The sequence below is a fragment of the Peromyscus maniculatus genome, chromosome X (genome assembly GCF_049852395.1).
Source record: "Peromyscus maniculatus bairdii isolate BWxNUB_F1_BW_parent chromosome X, HU_Pman_BW_mat_3.1, whole genome shotgun sequence".
NCBI lineage: Eukaryota > Metazoa > Chordata > Mammalia > Rodentia > Cricetidae > Peromyscus > Peromyscus maniculatus.
The window spans coordinates 114740802-114766105 of NC_134875.1; the positions used below are offsets into that span (position 1 = coordinate 114740802).

The window sequence follows — 25304 nt, forward strand, 5'->3', positions numbered from 1 at the left end:
GGGGGCACTTAAAGGAGGGGGAATGTTAAAATGAGTCTGCCAAGAAGACCTAGACTTTTAAGCATCAATCAAGTACAGAGATAAAAAGCTTCACAGGTCTCATCAGGAGGGACCTTTTTTCTTCTTGACAGTTTCAAAAAGTGGTTATTTCACAGTAATAGAAACTGTTCATTATTTTCTTTCTAGTCACAAAAGTATTTGTGACCTTATATCCATCCCCTGATGACTCAGTCATATACAGTGATGGCACAGCTGTACCTATGTACTTAACAAAAGGATTGCCAGGAGTGCCTTCCTAATAATCACTACCTCTACTTCTGTTGGTTATCCATAGGCACACATCCCCAAAATACAAGCCTATTAAATTCTACATCAAATGGTACACAAGTTTGCTATCAATTAAAAGAGATAACTTTACATGTGCTTTATTCAATAAGGATAATATTAATGACTAAGTTTGGAAAAGTAATAAGGTCAAATTCAATTCATCTACTTTGCAGATGAGAATATTAAGGCCTGGGGAAATAAAAGGATAATGTCAAGTTTACTACCACTATGGAACAATAATCGATTTCACATTTTGAGCCTTCAAGACAGGAACAGATAGAGCAGAAACGTTCAGGGAGATAAGAATAAGTAGGTAGATGGGCGTGGGGGAATCTAAACACAAGGAATGAGCATTTCAAAAGGCCTCAGAGCAAGAATATGTCATGTCATAGTAAAAGGATGCTCCTGATCATTCTATAAACAGACTCAAACTGAAAATAAGCTAGTGATATGGTTGAGTGGGTCAAGTACTTGCCATATAAGTTTGGCAATCTGAGTTCAACCCCAGAACTCACATAAAGGTGGAAGGTCAGACACACAAGCCACTGCATGCAAGCCCATGCACATTATACACACAGCAACAATGATTAAAATAATTCTTTTGATTTAAAGCAAACTAAGGGCCAGTGAGAAGATTCAGTGGATAACCTCAGTTTGATCCCTGAGACCCACATAAAGGTGGAAGGAGAGAACTGACACGCCCATTCCCCCAAGTTGTCCTCTGACTTTCATACATGTGACATGGTATACAGAGAGAGAGAGAGAGAGAGAGAGAGAGAGAGAGAGAGAGAGAGAGAGAGAGAGAGAGAGAGAGAGAGAGAGAGAATGAATAAATAAATATATTTAAAAGGTCTGCTTCACAAGAAGGAACCCATGCCTGGTACTACAAACCCAGCTAAAAACACATAGGGAAATCTAGGCCTGGTGTCGAGGGAGTTAAGCTGACATATATGATGTCAAAATACCTTATACCTTCTAAAATTATGTTTAAATTCATAGGCAAATCTTTAACCAAAGAAGCTTCTCTTTACAGTGAATGGCCATTAATATAGAGACGCATGGCTGTTCAGAGAAAAAGTGATGATTTGGCTATCCCTAAACAAGATGCTATACCATCTCCTCTCAGACTCAAGAAACATCACAGAAGAAGGGTTAGAGAATTTAAGAGCCAAGGATAGGGAGAAGGGCTATGAAATGTCATCTTCTAGGCACAACACAGTCATTGCTATGTGATGAACTCAGCATCTAAGTTTACCTACACTGAGTCTTTCTCAAGACTTGGCTCTGTCAACAATCAGCCATTGATGGAGGAGGACTCAGGGAGCCTTACTTCAAGCTGAATTACTGACTACTGAAGATTCTGGGAAGAGAGAGTAATTGTCTTCAATTGTGTGCCTGCTAGTGAGCACACCAAGCTCCAATGAATAGCTCGAAAGCCCTGGTCACACAGATGGCCCTGATTAAGTTCAATGTGACACAAGACAAAAACAAAAGGCATAGATTTGGGAAAGGAATTTGTAGGAAAGATGTGGGGTTGACAGAAGTGGGATGGAGATGATAAAGGGTGGAGTGAGAATGGCTAGAATGCATTATTTTATACATGTATGAAAATGCCAAAGAATACATTCAGTTAAAAAATTTTAATTCTAAATAAAATAAATATGCTATTAATGCAAGCATTTCACCATGTGATTAAGTGGATTCACCAGTCCCAAGTTCGAGTCCCAGAACCCAATGGCAGCTCACAACTGTCTATAACTCCAGTTCCCAGGAATTAGATGCCCTCTTCTGGCCTCTGCTGGTACTTGCACTTATACAGACACATATATAAATTAATAATAGAATAAATCTTTAAAAGTATATATCCAATGTATTATTGATATAAGAATAAGCATAGAGGTCAACAGAAGAGAGTCTAAAAAGAAACCCTTAGAAGTCAGGTGATATTCAACAAACATTCCAAGGCAAGGTAATAGAAAATGAAGTGCATTTTCTTTGACAAATGGTTCTAGGGAAACTGGACATCCAAATATAAAGAGATTAACTCACACTTTATGCAAAAATAAAGCCAAAATTAATTATGAATCTGAATACAAGAGCTAAAATGATGAAACTTAGAAGGAGACAAAATGTTTAAGACCTTGAGTTAGACAAAGATTTCTTAGACATGATCCATAAAAAGGGAAGACTGACAAAAGTACAATTCATCAAAATTCAAACTTATGGCCAAGTGTAGTAGCACATCCTGTAATCCTTGTACTTTTTTAGTCAATATTTTCATTATAGCTGAGTAACGGAGACAGACCAAAAAAAAAAAAAAAAGATAGAGACAGCCTGGGAAAAGTTTCTATCATCTAGACCTCTCTTTTCTACTATAAATTTTAAAAATCTGATAGTAGTCAGACTAAGTAAGTCTTAAACAGTTCAAACTGAGTTGACAACTAATCTGCACCATAACTATAGCCACTGGGATTAACCCTACCACTAACAGGCCTCTTCTTTTAAAACTTAGGACCTTAGAAATGGTCCCTCCATGATCATCATTTTTTTCTTGACCATGAAACAGACTGGAATCTTCTTGTTTCTGCTTCCTTCCTATAATATATTCCAACCCAGGAATGCCAGACCATAATACAGTTCTCTTACTGCCTTTGTATATACTTGTGACTTCAATTTCAGTACTAACAGGAATTAGGTGTTGACATAACGGGTCTTGAAGGTGATAAGTAGAAAAGCAACCTCATGGATACACTTGGGAAAAATGAATTCTGTAGCTCCAGGAGAGCAAATGAGATTCGAAACTACTTAGAGTAGCCTCCCAGGCAACTAGCAATGAGAAATGAACAAATGCAGATGTTAACAAAGAGTCGATGAGATTTTCCTTCAAAACTACCATCTATGTTTTGACATCTACTTCAACAAGCCCTGCATTCCCTCTGCCTACACATTACTGATGATTCTAATTAGCAAATGGCCGCATTCGGTTTCCTTCGCACAATCACAGGTCACATGAGATAAACTGGGAGGGTTTGGAGTCATGTCCATGTTCCTCTTGCTATTCTGCACAATGCCAAGCACGCAGTAAGCACTCATTAAATACTGATAGAACGGATACAACACTTGCCCTAACCACCACCACTAAAGGTTATAGCAATTTTCAGCAACAAGAAAATAGCTAAATGAACATGTCTTAATTAATAAAGGGCAAATTAATAGAATATAGTACCAGAGTTTTGCAATGGCCAGTGAAATGGTGGGCCTGAGCAGCAGTTTTCTGGAAAGTGCTCATGCAAGCTTGTGAGAACCTGCTGTGTGCACCTGTTCACAGATCCATATTCAGTGACACATCATTAGGCATGAAAGCATCCAGGGTAGGAGTGTTTACACAGTAAAATTTGGCAAATGACAGGTTTTAAACATTTACCAGTATATTGCTACATGTAGACAACAATGACCGATGGCTAATAAAATCATTATTTGAAAGCTTGTTGGGGATCTCTATCACATCACATAGATCAGGCTGATACTATAAGAACTCATTAATGAAGCCAACAATCCAAATTAGAAAGGCATTAAACATCAAGATCTCCTAACATGGAACTGGAGAAGCACACAGCATCACTAGGAAGTATTCTTGTTGAACAAATCTGATTCTAATAGAGCCTAGATTTACCTACTAGTTCATAGCAAGTACAGAAGATGCAAGAATAAGCAACCAGCCAAAACCCTGAAAATGGAAGTCAACAGAATGAATGATTTTCTTATGAACAAATGAGTGCATGGATGAATGAATGAATGAACAACTATAAAGGGAAAAATTGATTGAGGAAGAAACTTATCAGTTAAGGAACAAATTATCAAAGCAAGAACAAATGTGCATGTATTCATATGTTTGAATATTGATTTGAACAAACCAACACAAAAAGACACAGTTGGGAAAAATCAGGATACTGGCTGAATAGTAACTGGTACTTAGGAATTATTGCTAATTTTATTAATTAGAATGAGAATAGAAGATAACTAGAGGGAGGAGAGGAAGGACAACAGAGTATAGTGGAGGAGAATATGAATAAATTACAGTGATTAGCATGGACAAAAATGTCAATGAAACATATTTGCATATCACCAAAAATTTTAAAATAATTTAACAACCAACAAAAACTTAAAAATAAAAGCCCCCCTCTCTCACACACACAGCCTTATAGGGATTAATATAATAGTAAGGATTTATAGCAAAATAATGTATGGAACTGGTTCACTAAACTTGAAATTGTCCATAATACAGGTTTTAAAAAGTAGTCTATGTACAAAAGAAAAACAAAACTATCAGTATAGACATGAGTATATCTTTAGGAAATTATATTATCATGAATAAGTAATGAAGAGAACATGCATAATATGGTCTCGAGTATTTTAAAGGCGTAAAACCTGAAGTTGATTTCATGGGGACACATATACATTCACAAATGCACTACCAAATGTCAGGAGACACTGCCTGGGGTGAGGTGGCACATGGGACTTGGTGGGCAATGAGGTCAAGAAATGGAGCTGGGTGGTGGTGGCACATCCCAGCACTCAGGAGGCAGAGGCAGGCAGATCTCTGAGTTCGAGGCCAGCCTGGTCTACAGAGCAAGTTCCAGGACAGTTAGGGGTGTTACATAGAGAAACTCTGTCTGGAAAACAAAACAAAGGAGGAGGAGAAAAGGGCTCATGTTTGAATTGTCCACACAAGGAGGAACTTGTCTACTACTGAAATGAGTTTTTTATACACATTTTCAAAAGGGTAGTCACTCTAACTATTCCTACTTCATTCTCCAGAGATTATAGTCCTGTTACTCCCCTACACACCCTCCTAAAAGCATTCCCCAGCCAGGAATCTCCATAAAACTGGAGAGTGGACAAAGAGAATGCACCCCGCCCAGCAGCGGCACTGGCTTAACCCCTGTCTTGGCAAAGATTGTTAAATCCCCAGGCTTTTACCTTCTACAGGCCCAAACCACAGCACATTGTTAATAGAGAAAGGTGCATAGAATTTGTTGGAAAAGGAAAGATCTTCTAAATAAAGACATATGGGAAGCAGAAAAGGCAAAAGAAGCCAAGGACAGATAGTGCCTACACTTTGCAAAGACTGCTTTTCATCTGGATGTTCATGCTGAGTCCTGGCACACCCCGGCTTGGAAACAACCTGGACTATTCTCATACCTCTGAAAAATTTCATCTAAGCCAATGTCCAAATGTACTTCTCGTTGTTTATATGAACTTCTAGACTTCAAATCGCATGCCAAAGGAACACTATCCTGCAGCCAACCCTTTTTATAATCTCTCAAGAACTAAAACCCTCAAAAAGATACATTAGTGCTCTGTCAACCTAAGTTCCAGTTGGGTTACTTCTTAGAGCAGACCCTCTATGGCAAGCAAGATCAGCTCTAAAAGCAAGAACTCCAATCTGGACAACTAGAAGGGACCCTTAGCCCTTCCAAGAAAGTGACTACTGACAGTTAAAGGCCTGAGTCTCGGTGAAGAGGAGTTCTCATCCAGCTGGCTGGAAAAGCAATGTGAGGTAAATGAGTAAAAGAAGTAACAGCTTGATGTCTCCTGCTCTGTACCACTTCCATCAGAGGAAGCTCAGTAGACAATCCTATGAAATATTTGAGCAGATGAAATGGGAAACGCAAATGGAAGAGACAGAAGAGAAACATTGCCCCCTTTGCGATTGCAAAATGGGTTCCTAGTATTAGAGCACATAATTAAGATCCTAGTTTTAACTGCTACTGACTCAATGACCTTGGACTTTGAAGATAAAGCACACAAAATGCTTTAACTGTATCTTCTGTATAAAGTAAGACACAAATTCTTGTCACTCGTAGCTATTATATGGTGGTAGGCAGTAGTGAAGTGAAAACCCAGAAGTATAAATAGGGAAGGCTGACTTAAGGTAGAATGGCCACTTCATAGAGAAAGCATATATACTACCTGATAAATGGTCCTAGAGCAATTATTTCATACACAAGAGAAAAATTTAAACTGAAATAATATAACATTCAATAACGATCCTACCAGTGTCTTCCAAACACTAAAAGGGACTTCATCTTTAATTTGTGAGTAGTTGAAGGATTATTAGCTAAGCTGTTAGGAGCCCAAGATTAAGCATGTACCCCATCTCACTACGTAAACTTCATAATAAGATGTGTCCAGACAAAAAATTGATGAGGTTACAGAATTCATGATAAATAAACTAAAGCCAACTGTATTTCTATGTATTATCTATCAGTTGAAGGCTTTGAAAATGAATTTTCCTTTAAAAACTCTATTTAGAATTCAATTTAAAAAGAACAAAGTTCCTAGGAATAAATTTAACAAAGTAAGTATAAGATCTGTGTGTTTATAAAGTATAAAACACTATTGAAAGCAATTTAAAGACCTAAATGAACAAAAAGCCAGTCTGCATTTAGGCAGTAGAAGACATTATTATTAAGACAATAATACTAACCAAACTTAACCTATATATTAATGCAGTCCCTACTGAAACACCAATCAGATTTTTTTTTTGCAGGAACTGACAAGCTAATCCTAAATTTCATATGGAAATGCTAGAGAATCAGAATAATGAAAAATACTAAAAAAGAATAAAGTAGAAGGTCTTGTAGCTCCTGAAACCAAAACATACTACAAGAGCTCTGACTCTGAAGGAGAGCAGGGAGGGTAGATGGGAGGGTTTGAAGGGAGGAAAGGGAAGGGAGAGATGGAATTAAATTACAATCTTAAAAAAAAATGTTTCAAAAAGCTGGAGAGATGGCTCAGCAGTTAAGAGCTCTGGCTGCTCTGCCAAAGGACCTGGGTTCAATCCCCAACACCCACCTGGTGCCTCACAACTGTCCATAACTCTAGTTCCAGTGGATATAATCACCCTTCGGAACACACATGGTGCACAGACACACTTGCAGGCAAACCATCCATACATAAAAATAATTTTTAAAAACAAAAGAAGTACAAATATACAATTACAAAGACAATGTGATATTCACTGAGTGTAGACATAAAGGTTAATGGAATAGAATTAAGACTCTAGAAATAAACACAAACTTGTATGGGTAATTGACTTTCTATAACATTATCCAAAAATTAACAGGCTTCAGCAAATGATACTGGGAAAACTGGATAAACGTACATAAAAAAATAAAACTGGACTTCTGACTCATATGCAAAAATTAACTTAAAATGGACTATAGAGACAAATTTTAAAATCAAACATGAAACTTTTTGCAGAAGAGTAAATTTTTGGAGCCTTGAGCTAGGCAATGATTTCTTAGGAAACTGAAAGTATAAGCAACAAAAACTGCTAAACTGAACCCTAGAAAAGCTTTAAAAGGTTGTGATTCAAAGGGTACCTTCAAAAATGCAAAAGACGTGGAGATAAAGATTTGTTGATTCTGCTCAAATTTTAACATTTTCTAATGAAACAATTCTTAAGCTGGTTTTTCTCATTTTTTAAATCCTCTGGCTGTTTTGTGTAGGTTCTGCTCTTTGTTATTGCTCTCGGCAAGATCTGGATTATTGTTCTTTTAGTGTTGTTCTTTGAGTAGCTCCTTGAATTGCAATACTAGACTATTATTCCAAATCTTTTCTTTTCCTTTTGAACATTTTTTAATATTGCATACTTTTTTACATGCCAAAAGATGTGTGAGGTTTTTTTATTCATCTATTTATTTTACATCCCAGCCTCAGCTCCCAGTCCCTCCCCCAGGCCCCCGTCCCCACCCCCAGGCCCTTCCTCTTCCGTCTCCATCCAGGAAAAGACAGGTCTCCCATGACTATCAATAAAACATGGCATATCAAGTTGCAGTAAGCCTAAGCACCTACCCTTGTATTAAAGCTGGGCAAGGCAACCCAGTATAAGGAGTAGGATCCTAAAAGCCAGAAAAGAGTTAGAGACAGCCCTGGTTCCTACTGTTAGCAATCCCATAAGAGGATCAAGCTACACAACCATAACATATATGCATCAGAAATGAGAACACTGAAGGCTACTGAAAAAGAAACCTGGAAACTGAACCAGCCACGAAACCTTTGACCTACAATCTGTCCTGCCTGCAAGATGTGCTGGGGCAATGGTGGCACAGAACTTGTGGGAGTGGATGGCCAACCAATGTCTGGTTTAACTTGAGGCCCACACCACAAAGAGCCCATGCCCGATACAGATTGGATGGCCAGGAACCCCAGACTGGATAGTCCAGACAACTATGGTAGAACCAAACACTACTGGCAAAAAAAAATTCAATGAAATGATTCCTACTGATATTCTGCTATATTCATACATCAGCGTCCTGCCCAGTCGTCATCAGAGACCCATTCCTCCAGCAGCAGATGGGATCAAGTGCAGAGACCCACAGTTAGACATTATGCAGAGAGAATGTCTAAATTGTAGGTCTCCATCTGACCCCCCACCCACCCACCGCCAGCTCGAGGAATTCCATGGAAGAGTGGGAGGAAAGACTGTAGCAGTTAGAGAGGATGGAGGGCCCCAGGAGAACATGGCTCACTGAATCAACTAAGCAGGGCTCACATGGGCTCACAGAGCAGCACGCACTGGGCCTGCAGGGGTCTGCACCAGGTCCTCTGTGTGTATGTTATGACTATTGGTGTTTTTGTGGTATTCCTAACAGTGGGAGTGGGTGTGTCTGAGGCTTTTGCATGCTCTTGAAACTCTTCCTTCTATTGGGTTGCCCTGTCCAGCCTCGATAAGGGCTTTTGCTTTGTCTTACTGAATCTTGTTCTGCCATGTGTGGTTGTTGTCTCTTGGAGGCTTACTCATTTCTGAAGAGAAACGGATGAGACATGGACCTAGAGAGAGGAGAGGTGGGGGGACAATGAAGGAAGGGAGACTAGTCTGGATGTATTGTTTGAGAGAAGAATCTCTTTTCAATTAAAAAAAGAAAACTGCAAAAGACAAACACACAGAATAAGAGAAAATATTTGTATATGAAAGATCAGAAAATAAAATTGTATCTACAATACATTTATAAAAAAAACTTACAAATTAATAATAAAAGACAAAAATACCAAAATTTAAATGGGGAAAGGATTCTTATGGATATTTCTTCCAACATGACATATAAATAGATTCACACTTGTTAGGAAGCTAAAATAAAAAAGCTATACCAAATATGTCAAGGATGTAAATGGATTGGAATCCTTATGCATTACTAGTGAAGTGGTAAACCGGTAAAGCTGCTTTGGAAAACAGTTCAAAAAACTCTCAAAATATTCAGTATAATGTTGTCATATGAACCAGATATTCTACTCCTGTGTATATATCCAAGACAAGCAAAAGCATGTTTTCATGAAAACTTGGACATGAATGATCAAAGAACTATCCAGAATTGTCAAAAGTAGAAACAACCCAAACTCCCATCAAGAGATAAACAATGAAAACAGATGTGGTACATCTATCATGCTACAATGTGGATGAACATTGAAAACTGTAAGTTAAATGAAAGAAAGCAGTCTCAAAGAGCATGTTTTTTATTAATACAGAATGTTCAGAACACACATATCCATAGAAATAGAAATACAAAGTAGGTAGGTGGTTACCAGGGACTGGAGGGAGGAAAGAGTAGAATGAAAAATGGCTGGGAATGGATAAAGATTTCTTCTGGGGGTGTTGAAAATGTTCTGAAATTAGAGAGTATGGATGTATGTTTATAGTATATTACTATAAATACACAAAAGCCACTGAACTGTATACTTTTCAAGGGTAAGAGACGGTGTGTGAATTATATCTTAATAATACTTCAACTTATAAAAATAAAACTGCTCAGACTGCATTTGTACCATGGGCCTCAAATATTAGATGTGGAGCAGGAATCCCATAATCCTGCTAAAATTTTAAATTCTGCTAAATTTCAAAGAGAAATAACTAGCTCTTACAGGAAAGAGACTGAGGCAATCTACAAATCAGAGCTGACCAAATGTATCCTTCAGAGAACTTGAGAGAAAAGTCTAACCTTGAAAACATCTTTTACTTCCAAGGAGTTTCTTATTTCTCAAGTGACAGAGAGAAATAGTCATATGTAGAAAATCCCTGACAGATTTCTCCCAGCTCACCACTGAGTAGACAACACTCACCTCCCAAGTTAAGCCAGAGCCCTTATCTGAGCACACAACTCACAGCAGAGGCTTTGGGAAGTCCTCCATTCCCCTGTACTGAAAGGGAAGAGAAATGTAATCTGAAGAATACAGCAGCACCTGGAAGGATGCTCCAGAATGATTCTGTCATTTCAGCTGCATTCCAGGAGGTGGTAGCAGATGGTTAAAAAGATACTCCGGAATGGCAGGTAACTCTGATATGGGTGAATTGAGCCAGAAAAAAATACCTGTGAATTTTCATGTACCATTGCTATACCTTACAGCATAGTAGATAATAAATGTATATGAGGCAATATTTACAAGAATGAATGAAAGTAGAACTGTCTTTCATTCCTGTCCCTGATCATAATGTTCCTTTCCCCAGAGGCAACCATCTCTTACCAATCATCCTGAGCCAGGCATAATAACCTTAGTATTTGGAAGGTGGAAGCAGGTAAAACTGGGTTACAGGTTTTGAGCCCTTATCTCAAAAATAAATAAAAGTATTCTTCTGGGAATTTTCTATACATTTACAAGCACAAATATTTGGCAATGTGTCTTTTTCACTTAATTTATCTCAGATGTTTTCTAAGAAGTATACAGACATCATTCTTTTGAACAGATTCATAAGATCTTATGGTATGGATGCACTGTAATTTTAATTATGGAATGAATTTTATTATCAATATTTTTGAAGCAAGGTATTATCTTAGTTTCTTTTCTGTTGCTGTAATTTTAAAAAAACACTCTGACAAAAGCTACTTAAGGGAGAAAGGATTTATCTTAGCTCAGAATTCCAGGTTCCAGTCCATCATAACAGAAGTCACAGCAGCAACAGAAGTTTAAAGCAACTGGTCACATCACATCCCCAGTCAAGAAGCAGAGAGCTACAAATGTCTACCTCCGCTCCGTCCCCCTCTTCATTCACACAGTCCAGGATCCCAATCAGGGAATGGTACCTCCGTAGTAGACAGGGCCTCATGCCTACAAGCCAACCCAATCTAGACAATCCCTGAGACTCCCTTCCACAGTAGTTCCAGATGTTGTCTACTTGGCACATAACAGGAACCATCACTGGTGGGAAATTTGCTACTCATAGGAAGCCATTACCTATGAGAGTATTTTGTTCAGCCATCACAATGGTTTTAATGTGTGGCTCTTAATGGATGTGGTCATAGGAAGTATGATAGAAAAAGCTGTCAATCAATATCTACCCTCCTCTTTTAATGCAAAAAGGTGCCATTAGAAAACAGCTACCCTATTTCACAGATATATCCATAGGACCGGTTTTTGTGCCCTTGGTCAGAATGGAAGTAGTAGAAGTCACTAGTCTGAATCTTTAAAGGAATAGCTATAACTCCTCACAATCTCTGTGCTCTGCCAGGATTCTCAATAACAAAAATAGATAGGGCCATTGTGGTAAAGCAGAACTAAAGCTTTTTACCATTACCATAGAAACCTCATGCTGCAAACCTTAGACATGGCTTTGGAAGAACAGGTCAAGAATGAAAGGAGGGGAAGTCGCATCCAATAGAAGAGGAAATAAAACATTTTATGGGGAAAATGGATCATTGTAATGAGAAAAGCAAGTTCAATTATAAAAAGGACTGGCTTAACTGTATGATTTCTCTTACAGGGATTTCAGTAATAGATGTTTCATGGCTACAATAATAGACCTACAAAACCAAATCATCATCCAGCAGGCCCCAGGCTTGACTACCTCTAGGTTTTGTAGATCTGTGGCACACCTGACTTAGACTTCCTCGCATAATTACTACATGTATTTGTGTATTGGTGTGTGCAAGTGTGTGGGCCCACTCTCACACTTTTCTCTCATCTTTCAAACACAGCAGCTGTGTAAGTCTGGTGAGTAGATGGCTTCAAGACAAGGATTAGCTATAACAAATTACATGATCAGATTATGTCACCTTCTCTAATGAAAGCCCACACTTAGTCTGATGCCTGTTCCTAGTGGCCTCCTATAAATTACACATCCTCAACTCTCAAAGTTGAAGCCTGTTGTCCTACATTACCAAACTTGCCCTTGTTCATTTTTTTGTTTTGTTTTGTTTTTTGAGACAGGGTTTCTCAGTGTAGCTTTGGCACCTTTCTTGGAACTCACTCTGTAGACCAGGCTGGTCTTGAACTCACAGAGATCCACCTGCCTCTGCCTTCTGAATGCTGGGATTAAAGGCGTGTGCTGCCACCACCTGGTGCCCTTGTTCATTTTTATTGATTGTTGCTTCTTTTGGTGAGTGGGAGTTTCAAGACAGGGTTTCTCTGTGTAACAGCCCTGGCTGTCCTGGAACTACTCTGTAGACCAGGCTGGCCTTGAACTCACAGAGATCAGCCTGCCTATGCTTCCTGAGTACTGGGATTAAAGACGTGTGCAACCATGCCTGGTGACTGTTGCTTCTTGTTGCATAAAATGTTACTCTTACCTAACTATCTCATCTTTCTCTTCATTTCCTCTCGCACTCTCAATTCTTTACACTCTTCTCCATCCATTTTCTTTCTACTTTCTTTTTTCTTTTTGGTGGTTGATATTTGAGAAATGGTCTCACTGTAACCATGGATGGGCTTGAACTCACTTTGTAGACCAGTCTGGTCTTGAACTCACAGATATGCACCTGCTTCTGCCTCTCAAGAGCTAGTATTAAAGAAGTATACCACTACTCCTGGCTTCTTAATTTTTATTTTAGATTTATTTACTTTACTTTATGAATATGGGTATTTTGCCTGCATGTATATATGTGCATCAAATGCATGGCTAGTGCCCATAGAAGTCCAAAGAGGATGCTTGATCCTCTAGAATTGGAGTTACATGAGCAACCATGTGGGTTCTGGGTTCTGGACAGAGCAGCCAATGCTCTTTGCTACTATGCCATCTCTCTAGCCCCATCCAATTTCTTTTCCATATGATCATTACGTTTTAAGCTACTATCTCTCAGCACATTGGCAGCACACACTGCTTTCTACCATCCCGTGGGTCCCATTTTTTTTAAAAAAGAAGGCTTTGTTTTAGCTTTGTTTTTCAACTTAAGTCAATATTTTGCTTCATCTCAAGCCATCTTCCCCACTTTCCCATACCTTCCCTTAGTCTTGATTTTATAAACAGAGCAGCCCAGATAGACAAAATTAGCAGAAGGGGAGACTGGAGGGACAAGGACCTAGCAAAGCAGTAAATCATATAGGCTGCCGATGCTGACATTCTTACACACCTTGGATAAGAGAAGTACAAAAGCTCTCACGCAAGATAGAAAGATAAAATAAGTAGTATCTGTGATTAGTCAACAGATGCTGGGTGAATCTTGTGAGCAGATGAGTCACAAAAGAGGAAATAATGGACAATATTAATATGAAAGGCTGCTTGACCTTACAAAGAATCAGGAAAGTTTTGCCTATATCCAAAAAGATGAAGACTGAGCCATGATGGTGACGGTGTAAGGGAACACTCTCAGGCAGTGCTAGAAATGAAGTAAGTTTTCTGAAGCTGTCTAGCAACATACATTTACACTTTAAACATCTACAGCTAGCCAGGTGCTGGTGATGGATACCTTTAATCCCAGCACTCAGGAGGCAGAGGCAGGTGGATCTCTGTGAGTTCAAGACCAGCCTGGTCTACAGAGCAAGTTCTAGGACAGCCAGGGCAACACAGAGAACCCCTGTCATAAAAAAACAAACAAAAAATGAAACATCTACAGTTTTTTTTATCTCAAAACTCCTACATTTAGGACTTAGCACAAGAAATAATCAGATGAGTGAACAAAAGTATGGATTTGAAATCATTGATAATTTTTGCCTTGTTTGTAACCTAAGAGCAAGGTAGGATTATGGAAGAGGAAAAGTATATTTTTGTCTGTTGGTGGGAAATTCTCTACCAAGACATAATCAACTATGGTACATCCATATCACACATGCATTAAAAGGAATGATACGGTTCTTCACTATGAAATAGAAAAAATGGCTAACTGGAAAGGACAGGACACAGAACAGCAAGTATAGTCTGATCCCATTTACCTAAAATGATGTCTAAAAACAAATGCAATGAAAAAGGTCACAGAAGTTCTCTTAGGTGGACTCCTCTGGGAGGTTTATTCTCCACTTTAAGCCTTTCTGGTTTGTCACTTTTTGTTATTTTCTAGAAATATGGGACATAATAAAAATTGTGCATAATTCAGAAAAACTTTCGTACTGTTCTGTAAGAAGGAACATAGAAACAAATGTAGTAGCTGCAATGTGCGGCGGGTTGAGTGAGATGTCCCCCACATTCTCAGGCATTTGAATACTTAATACTCAATTGGTAGCCCTGTTGGGGAAGTGTGGCCTTGATGGAAGACGTGTATCGTTGAGGCCAGGCTTTAAAAGCTTAAGCACTTGGGCCATTTCAGTTTGCTCTGCTTCCTGCTTGTGGTTGAAGTGGTGAGCTGCCAGCTCTCAGTCCGCTGCCCCGGGTGCCGTGCCTGCCCACTGCTATCCTCTTCCACCATCATAATGAGGGCCTCTTCTTATTCCTCGCTAAGTTGCCTTGGTCACCGTGCTGTACCACAGCAGCAGAAACTGAAACCACGGTGATCCCACCTGATTTTTAGACTACAGAGACGTTCTATTCTTCATGAGATAAATTCAAACTGCTTGTTAAAAGTTCATTTCTGTAAGCCTTTCGTGTAGGCTTGGGATAGTGGCTCACACCTGTTACTACAGCACTTGAGAGACTGGTGCAGGAGGGTTCCCCCACAAATTCAAGACCAGCCTGGGACTACATAGTGATTTCGAGGCCAACCTGGGCTAAATAGTAAGCTCCTGTATGGAAACAAAAAAATTCAGTTGTGTAAACCTGTTCTCAAAAGACAGTGGAATTAAACTATGAACAGATCTCTCAGCCAAGCTATTTTTTAATCTTTAGATTTATTGATTATTTGACATGTAGGTGTGCTTTGGCTGCATGTAGGTCTGTGAACCACACACATGCAGTGTCCACAGAGGCTTGAAGAGGGTGTTGGATCCTCTGGAACTAGAGTTGCATCAGGTTATAAGCATCCATTTGGGTGCTAGGAATTGAATCTAGGTCCTCTGGAACAGCGGCCAGTGCTCTTAACCATTGGGTCATCTCTCCAGCTCCCCCTCAGCTATTTTTTATACGACTATTAGATTTATCTAAACATACCACAAGGGTTTTCTCCAAGACATTTATCAAACCAAAATATTTTTCATCAAGACATACATGTCACCATTGAATGTGTTAAAAGATTACTGCCTAAATTCAGGGTCTCCCTAAAGCAGCCTGGAGATGGGAACTTGAGAATGTATTTTATCTGGCTGTGGGCAAGGTGAAATGGAGCAGGAGGAAAGAAAAATACAAGGTTTGCTAACAAATGGGTACTATGACAGACTAAACTAGAGTCTGGTCCCACTGGAAGCCTTCTGAAAAACATTCTAGAAAGGATTACAGAACTGTTCACTGACATCAAGGAGTCATGGGGCTTTATCCTCATCACTCAAGAATAAAGTATCAGGGCTGCTCCTAGAACTTTCCAGCCATGGCAATATGAGCCTTGGGTGCATATTAAGGTGTCTGAAGCAGATGGGGTGATATTTGCAGTATGTTTATCAGCTAACCAAAGCGTTACAATCCCATGAGGTATATATTGGCCTTACTTTAAAGATAAAGAGTCTGTGGCACACAAAGATTACTCAGTCTCTGAAAAAAACAAACAGGTAAAAAGCAGCAACGCTAAGCTCCAAATACACTGAGAGATGCACATACATTTCCATTCTCAGTCCTTGCAAAGGAAATACTGACACAGCTACCCAGATTATTTTAATCTTCTTGCATACATAGTGGAGTCTTCTAGTTCCTAATCCTATAACCAAGGGAAATTTTCATAACAAAATCATCACTCACGGCTACTCTTACCCTAGAGACAAGTCACTATGAAATTATGTCAGAATTTGGATCAAAGTATGGGGGGAAATTTTTATCTGATGAACTCATTACAGAGAATCAGTTTCATAGAGAGTTCCAGATTCGAGTATATTAAAATATAATCTATAACTTTACTATGAGGAGAATACTTTATTAGAATAAGTGAAACATCCTGAGCACTGCCAGGACACTGAGATCATGCTAATATTAGAGCCAATGAGACTCTTTGCTTTAGCAGAAAGGGTAATAATCTACACATCACTAGCAGCCAAGTCTGCCTTGATTTAAACTGCACACAGATTGCGAAAACATTTCAGGAAATCATACTGATAGTTCACCTACATACGTCAGTGGAAAGGCCCTTGCTGTTCCCCAAATGACATCTGAGACAGTGCTATCTATATATACTGTCACCTGTACTGAAGCAAAGGTATGTCTCTTACGTTTTATTCCTTAGCTTTCCTAAGACACAGCCTACCACACGGGAAGTAGAGGGAAAGGCAATCCTCTCTGACACCCCTCAGCCCTGGTGCAGCTTTTGGCTTAAAAAAAAAACAGAAACCCAAAGCAGCCCACCCAAATTAGTCAGATTTGGAGTCTTCTGCATTAACCCTAAGAACACAAGGATAAACTGCCATAGAAGGTTCTGGCTAGGTGCTGATCACTGAGCTCTGACCCTCAAGAACCACACAGTGTCTCAGGAAAATGCCAGTGATCTTATTTACAAATTACCATAATATAGAGGGCAAGACTGCAGCCAAGCACACTGTGGGATGCCTGGAGTTGAAGCATTTTTGTTCTGTTAGTAAAGAAGAACTTCATAATTCTTCATCCTCAGCAGTGTGGGCAAGTCTCCAGATTCATATGCTATGTATTTGTCTGGGATTTTTCCTGCCCAAGAATATCACAGCAACATAAAGAGTTGCATGGCCAGGAAAGCTGCCAGGTCTGTCTGCTCTTTTCTCTGACACAGAGGCCTTTGCAGCAGAGACATATACCGGCTCCAACAGGAAAGGGAAGGACTTGGGGGAAGGCAGCACTTCACCTGGCACACTGGGCTGCTGGAAGACTTTATTCAGATCCAAGGAGGAGGCTCTGGAATGGGTTTTCTGTGGCCGCGGTGGCGGGGTGGGAGGGTCCTCACCCCTTTTCATGGTCTCTTCTATGGAGGTGCTAGAGTAAGATCTGTAGCAAAATAAGGGAAGGTCAGAGGGGAAAGAGTAGAGCTGTATTCCCTGAAGCTGGGTTGAAATAGAAAATACCCCAAAGTCAAAATGAATGCAGAGAACAGACAAGCTGCCAAAAAGCAGCTAGAAATCCTACCATCCCTTCAATGGCACTGTGTACAATAATTGTCCAAATGCAGCCATGGTTGGGATCTTTAGCCCTACTATGCCATAGGCCTAAATTTATACTCTCTCCAAAAATGTTCTGTACTAATTCCAATCAGTCTCTGTCATAGTTGTTAATAAGAATGGTGTGTAAGCCTTTCCAGCATTCATACTTCTGGATTTTAGGGAAAGGGCTTCATGGTATTAACTGATTTAAAAACTGGTTTACTTGCAAAGTGGTAGCAAGCACATATGGAATGGGGACAGCCATGCTGTGACTAAGAACTCAATTGCAAGGGTTATGTCACAAACGACACTTAGGAAAAAGAAACACATCAATCAGCTTCAGGGGGTTAGCTAGTCTTGCCTGCAAAACAAGGGTTTAATGGAAATTTTCGAAGCAAAGGCTTAATTTTAACCTTCTTGAAAGTGTAACAAGGCACAGCTAACTTGGTGACTTCAGATACTATAATAATTACATTTAAAGAAAATGGAAGAAAAGATAGAATGTTACAAACTCCAGTCTGTTTCTGTTTCATTTTTTAAGATGTTGTTTTAGTGCTCATGATATCTTCCTGCAGTAGCAGCTAGGATATTTTTTGGCAACCTACTTATTTCCTGTATTAATTTAACTCCATACTTTGATCTCATGATAAGGACAAGTTCCCAATATGATGACCAGGAAAAGCATGGAGGAAGTGGATCTCTTCTATTCAGGTTCTCAGCTGATTTCACGTCAAAGGAGAAAATGACCTCTGAAGCATAGATACATCTGAGAAAGAAATTATCTTCAGGAAACTGGCTTCTGTGTTTAGCTATTACAATAGTTCTTCCTGAATTAGAGTTGATCAATGGCAATTAAACCCCTTTAGTTTGGGTAAAGTTGTTTTTGACAAAGCAAAGTTTTGTTTGTTATTAAGATTGTTCTTTGACCACTTCATACATGTATAAAGTGCATCGGATTATTACAAGCCCCTCTCTAATTTCCCTCCAATTCCTATTATCCCCTCTTCCTCCCAAGTCTCCTTCCCACACTCATGAGGGTTTAGGGGGCTTGTTATTTTGTTTTGCTTCTTTGTTTATAAGACCCACGGTAGTTTATGTGTGTGACTGTAGGCTTGGAACCATGCATTGGTGTCTAGTGAACTCTTCAGTGGGTACACAACCACAATGACTGCTCCTTCTCCAGAATCCATCAGTAACCAATAGTTCAGCAGGGAAGGGCAGGATCCCATAAGGTCCAATTCATAATTAACTGTTGCTAGGCAAGGTTTTTATTTTCCCAAAACAAAAAAGCTTCTCAAGGTCTCTCTGTGGTGGCTGAAGGCTTTGTTTGTCTTGTATGGACACAATCTTTAAGACAAGCATAATAATGGTATGGGGCATGCTCTTGGATTGGTCCTAGTACCGTATCTGGCCAAACAGATGAGGGAAACACAGGCAAGAACAAAGGGAAAAATTCTCTAACAATGTCAAACAGAACCAAAGGGAATCAACATAATAAGACAACTAAGTTTTTAAAGAACCATTGCTCTGTAAAGAAAACTGGAATCCCCAACTAGAAATTTAAGAAAAAAAAAAAAACCTTTCTGTGACACATACAGCTTTGGTGACATCTTCTACTCAAGGAAGAAAGACTAACATAGGTGTAATAGTTTGTGTGTACTTGCACATGTGGATGCGCATACTGGTACATACATATACATACTTTCCCATACCATATACCTCCTTTCTATATATGATATTCATGTTCATATTTTCATATGGAAAAGTCTTGAATACCAAATAAGTGAGACTGTATGGCAGGACTGTGACCAAGTAAAACATACTCTACAAGCAACTGGCAAAATGATGGACCACATACTATCAGAGTGTTAATTTTTCTTCTTCCCCTTTACCTCTACAAGTCCTTACCATTTGAAAAAAATAAGAAGGTGGTTTGACACTTTTCATCTCAGTAAATAGCTAGTTTGAAATAATGAAAATAAAATTATCCAAATTGGACTAGGAGGCCAACTTCTAAAATAATAATATATAAAATTTGTCAGACCATTACTAATGGAGCATGTGCCTTTGAGATTTTATAATTTCATTCATTTTGAGGAGATAAGAACTCAGCAGAAGCTATATTTACAAAGCTCAATTTATGACTAATGTGGTATATATCAGCTCATTTCTGTAATTTATGGAAGGCCTTTCTTATTATAAAAGTAGTTAAATATTATTACTTCTATATCTCAAAGCTAGGACAGACTAATACGGAAAACATCTTCCAATCCTTAAAAAAAAAAAAAAGCAGAGAGTAAATATGGTCACCATAGAAAGAATGACCATGTTTTTCCTCCTACTCAAATGAATTATTGTTCAAAACTATATATGAATATAGGTATCTGTGGTTTATATGAACAAGAAAACAAAACCTCAATTATTTGACTTACATTAAGACAGTATGTCCTTAAATTTCAAGAGCATAAAATGTGATGAGGTTTAAAACCACTTTTAGGGTGTGGGGGTAGAGGAGCTGAAGCTGAAGGAGGAAAAAAGTCACAAAGAGTTAAAGCAAAACTAAAAAGACCCATGAGGTAGGTGGTCTCTCTTACCCCACAGTTCTACTGCCTAAAGAGGCAGCACCGTGTCCTGGCTTCAAGTGGACTAACTCCGTGTCTCTGTACTTCCCCTCTGCTCCTTCCCCGGGGCTGATCCCAGCCACAACTCTGCTTTCTGTGTTCTCCTTCCTTCGTTGATGGCTATTTTAAAAGTGTGAAGCTGAGAAGAGGCACTAAGAATGGCTCAAACAGACACTTCAGTTGTTACCTTTGAACCCTATTTTCCTCTTAACAAAGCTATGCCCCTATTACTTATCATCCTACCCCAACTCGGTCATTTTACACAAACTGCTTCCTGTCAGGGGTCCAGATAACAATAGCCACCATCTTGTAGCACTAATGGCCACAAAGACTAAGAGGCTTTCCAGTATCACTATACAATCAAGGCAGGTCCCTCACAAGGAGTGAAATGGCCTGTGTCTTTAGATTCAAGTCTAAAGGCAAAGCAGACAGTGATTTGGGTGTGGGTGTGGGGTTCAGGATTGATTTCTAGGCAGGGACAGAGCACAAAAGGCATCGAAGGAGAAATTAAATAAACACTACCTGGATCTTGGTCTTGCTTTGAGACTGTTGCAATCCTTAGAAGTTGCTGAAACAAAAGATTATTTGTTGGTTGTTTGGGTTTTTCATTTCTCAGTTAATCAGGGTGGTAAGTAGCACCTGGCTAGTACAGAACACAGCAACAAGTAAAACTGAGGTTGATGTATCCATGTGGAAAACTCCAGGGCTTTCACACTTTGATAATTCTCTGATTTTAGGCACAATGAAAAGGAGAGAAATCCAGCATGTTTTCTTTCATTGAGATATTGAGAGGCCATTCTCAAGTCTAAATGGATTAATGGAGACATTCCAAGATAAAAAGACAACTTAAGAAGTTATCTTTTTATGTAATGATAGATTCCCACCTGAGGGCTTCTTGGTACCTCATGATAGTCTAATAATAGACTTAAAACCAGTTTCCCATGAAGGTTAGGAAGGAATCTATCTAGTTGCATATTTTCTTTAAATACATAATATTGCCAGAGTTAGATGTAGTGGCTAATACCTGGTATAGGGAGTCTAGAAACAGAGGCAGGAGGATTGCCACAAATTCAAGGCCAGCCTTGTCTACATATTGAGTTCTAGGCCAACCAAGCTAATTAATGAAACTCTGTCTCAAAAAATTTGTGTGTGTGTGTGTGTGTGTGTGTGTGTGTGTGTGTACAGAGCACCATGGTCACAAGAAAGCTGAGGTCTTACAAAGTAGTTAAAAGAAGATGTGACGCTTTCCTACATAGAAAATATCCCTAGCCGGGTGTGGTTGCTCAGGCTCCTATTCCCAGCACTCAGGAAGCCGAGTCAGAGAGATCACCATGGGTTTAAGGGCAGCCTCGGCTAGACAGCAGGTTCCAGAATAGCCTGGCTAAGCTACAGAGTGAGACCCTATCTCAAAACCTCCCTCCGTTTAAAAAAAAAAAAAAGGAGAAAACATTTTTTGTTCCCCTGTCTCTGTGACCAAATCAGACAAATACTATGGACTGAAATCATCAGAGCCTGTTTCAACCATGCTTTTCCTCATCAAACCTAACTCAGAAGCTAATGTGCTCACTACAAGCCCCAGGGAGCCCACTTTCCCATCAGAAGTCGTGAGGAGTCATTAGAAACACTCGGAGACACCAGTCCTCTTTGTGTGTCCCCACTCGTTTGTGGAAAGTGCCTTTAGAAGCTCACGGCTCGGCTACGGTTTTGCAAACACTGCAAGTTTTCATCACAAGAAGCCACAGGAAGAGCACTGCTTACGGGGAGAATATAATTTGTTTCTTTGTTTCACATATTTATCCAAAACCAAGTGTCTTGCTGCACTATTCCATCCTCATTTACACCGCGCCAAAGATAAAAGGCTCCTCTCATCGAAAGCAGCCTAGATTGATGCTGATCATTAAAACCCTGGGGTTAGACAAGCAAGGCCGACAGGGAGCTGAAGATTCTCATAAATGCCAGCAAGGCACAAAGCCAAGTCCCGGGAGAGCGAGGCTCTCCTTCCATGTGGTCAGCTGCATAAAAAAGAGCCGTTTCTCCTGACCTAAGCATTCCGGCTTGCTGTAGTGAGAAAAAAAGCATGTTTGTTTCAGCTTCCAACTGAAATGCTGCCATAGCCCCCTCCCCACCAACGAAAGTATGAAAAAGCCAAAGAGACTGAGACTCTCCTTGTTCATATCATGCACCCACACCTGGGTAGAGAAGGACCAACACCTCCCTACCTCCTACCAACTCCAGGCAGCAAAGAAAGGCAACCTATATGTGGCCTCCCATCGGTCGCTCTCAGCCAAAGAGATTGCCCTGGAGCTAGGAAGCCAACGTGTGGCCAAACTCACGGCAGTGCTGGAGGCAGGTCTCTGAGTAAGCCCACCACTGCTCCTCTGTGTTCTTCTTCTCCTTCAGGCCTCACTGCTTTCCAGAAATATTTGGATAGCAAAAGTCCTAGCCATGTTAAAACAGTTTCCCACACGGCCAGACCATGGTAACGGTTAATTCCTTTGTCATTTGTCTTTATCTTTATCTTTGTGCTGGTGCAGGGTGTGGAAGGAAGGGTGAGCTCTGCTAATGAGAGATAGACAGACAGACAGACAGACAGACAGACAGACAGACAGACAGATGGAATAGGGGTGTGGATGAGCAACAGAGAAAGGAACAGGGAGCACACTGAGGGTCCGGAGACCCCAGGTGCTCCTCCTAGCCATGGTACTAAACAGCTCAGCTTGCCTTTCCTCACCTATGAAGCAAGTCCCTCTCTCACGGGGACAAATAAGAAGGCTGGAGTTCTAGGAAAAGTGAATGTCCTGCAGAACTGCACACTGCTCCTTTTATAAAGACATAAATTAAGGCTCCTAATATTCTAGGCCTGAAAGTCTGGATTCTGAATTTAGTTCCCTGCAAGATTAAAAAAAAAAAAGAGAGAGACAGATGGGAGCAGGTAGTAGAAGGGGAAACTGCTTCACCGCAGAAGGACCATGAGGTGGTCGCTAGCAATGGAACAGCACGTGGAACTGCCCACAAGAGTCTGGCGACCACACTGAGCAGGTACACCTTGCCATGACCCAAAAGCAAGATGAAAACTACCACTGTGCACTGTGTGGTTGAATTAGGCTAGAATGGAACATGGGGCATGAAACCTCTGAGACCCCACTAATACATATCCATTCAGCAACTAAAAGGTAAGAGTATGTGGGAAATGTTGGACAAGGACTCTCAACTCCCTAATGACTTAGTACCCCTCCTCTATCATCTACCATATCACCCTCACAGTTATCATTAGTAATCACCATCATGCATACTAATCAGAGCAGAGACATGCTTTTCCCTCTGTCTGCAAAGTATATCCAAGGCACAGCTTAGCAGTGGACTTGGGCTTCAGACTACAAAGGCCTCAACAGTACTAGCGTAGTTAAGGCTTCCATCTAACGCCCTGACAGCCAGCCTCAGCTCCCCGGTGATACTCATACCTCACATGAGTATCTGCAAAAATGGCAAGGGCACACTGCATTGCAAGCTCAAGCAAAAGCCAATGGATGGATCACAGCTTCTCATTTAGCTCCAGAAAGGGGAAAATGACAACTTCCTGGAACACTCCAGGCTTGTCATTTTTCATCATCTTTCCAGGAAATGAAAAGGGAAGAGGACATAGACCTAATGACTGACCTTCTAAAAGGCTGCAACAGACCTGAGAGGAACTGTCTCCAGTACATTGACTATCATTCAGAAATCTAATTACCCACCCTTGTGATTCCTATCTCCAGGGGAAGACTGTGGGGTCTTCCCAGGAAACAGGCTGTTAAGTATGTTTGAGATGAGTGATCGAATCAATCCAGAAGGGGGCAGCAGTGCGAAGACTAAATCAAAAAACACACAGGATGCTCCCAGGCCGTGTGAAACAAATTTTGATATACTTCTTGTGCTGTGGCACACCTGTTAGGTTTTATCTGGTGGTGCCAAGTCCTGGACAATGAATGTTAAAAATGAGAACCGAGGCTCATGCCTCAGAGAACACTTGATCTTATGCTGAAATCTCTGGAACAAATAGAAAGATTTAGGATTCTCAAAGCCTATAGGAGAAGCATTAATTTAACACTCCAAATTGAAATAGCTTTTACTAATACCATGTCATAAAATTTACAAAAACTGCAAAGCATCCACCTTAACATCTGAAATCAGAGCAGCTAAGAATTGGTCACAGGTGTTTAGCCTATACAAATGGAGCATTTTCCCTATGATGAATGGATCTAAATATTTCAAAAGCCAAACTCGAGCTTGAGAATTCCCACGGATTTTGGAGTCATGATTGATTTATCATCTTGACTTCTTATTTTGCAGCATCATTTTTTTGAAGGTAGTGGTTTCCAAACAGGCTGCATACCAGAATCACCTTGGGGGCTGGTGATTTCTCCTGTCCAGTCCACCCTATCTCCTTCTCCCTCCTCTTTCTCCATCCTGCTCTTGCTTTTGAACTTCAAATGGCCTTGGTGTTTGGGAAACATTTATAGCAGCATAAGCTTCAGCAGTCTACTGATTTCTTTGTTGCAATTTCAAACAAATAAGCTCAGGATGGTAGGTAGCCAATCATAGGAAACATTATTTACATTCTAAATATGCCAGAGCAATAATAATAAAGAAAAAACAGAAACTTTATTCAAATCCTCATAACCAAAGATCTAAATAGAAATGCTTTCTGGAGCCACTTGATTTTTAACATGGTTCATCTTGCTTCAATGATGGCTCCATTCAGAGAGCTAAAGGAGGCTGGAGAGATGGCTCAGCAGTTACGAGGGCCTACTGTTCTTACAGAGGCCCTAGGTTTAGTTCCCAGCACCCACATGGCAGCTCACAGCCATATGTAATTCCAGTTCCGGGGAATCCAACACCTCTTATTGACTTCTATGGGCACTGTACACACATCAGACATGTACGTATACCCAGGCACACACACATACACATAAAAATAAATAAATAAATAAA

General features: G+C 40.0%; 1 protein-coding gene across 12 annotated transcripts in view; it reads right to left on the minus strand.

The window, feature by feature from the left end:
- The window catches only part of Reps2 (RALBP1 associated Eps domain containing 2), a 251310-nt gene that overhangs the window by 67255 nt on the left and 158751 nt on the right, over positions 1-25304 (minus strand). For 5 of the 12 annotated variants that reach the window (XM_076561820.1, XM_006973223.4, XM_006973224.4 and 2 more), the window contains exons 12-13: positions 20856-20901; positions 17421-17560 (exon numbers count right to left, since the gene is read on the minus strand). The exons of the other annotated variants lie outside the window; for them this stretch is intronic. In XM_076561820.1, coding sequence (XP_076417935.1) covers positions 17421-17560; positions 20856-20901 — 186 coding nt within the window. The remainder of the gene's footprint in view (positions 1-17420; positions 17561-20855; positions 20902-25304) is intronic. 12 annotated transcript variants of the gene reach the window in all.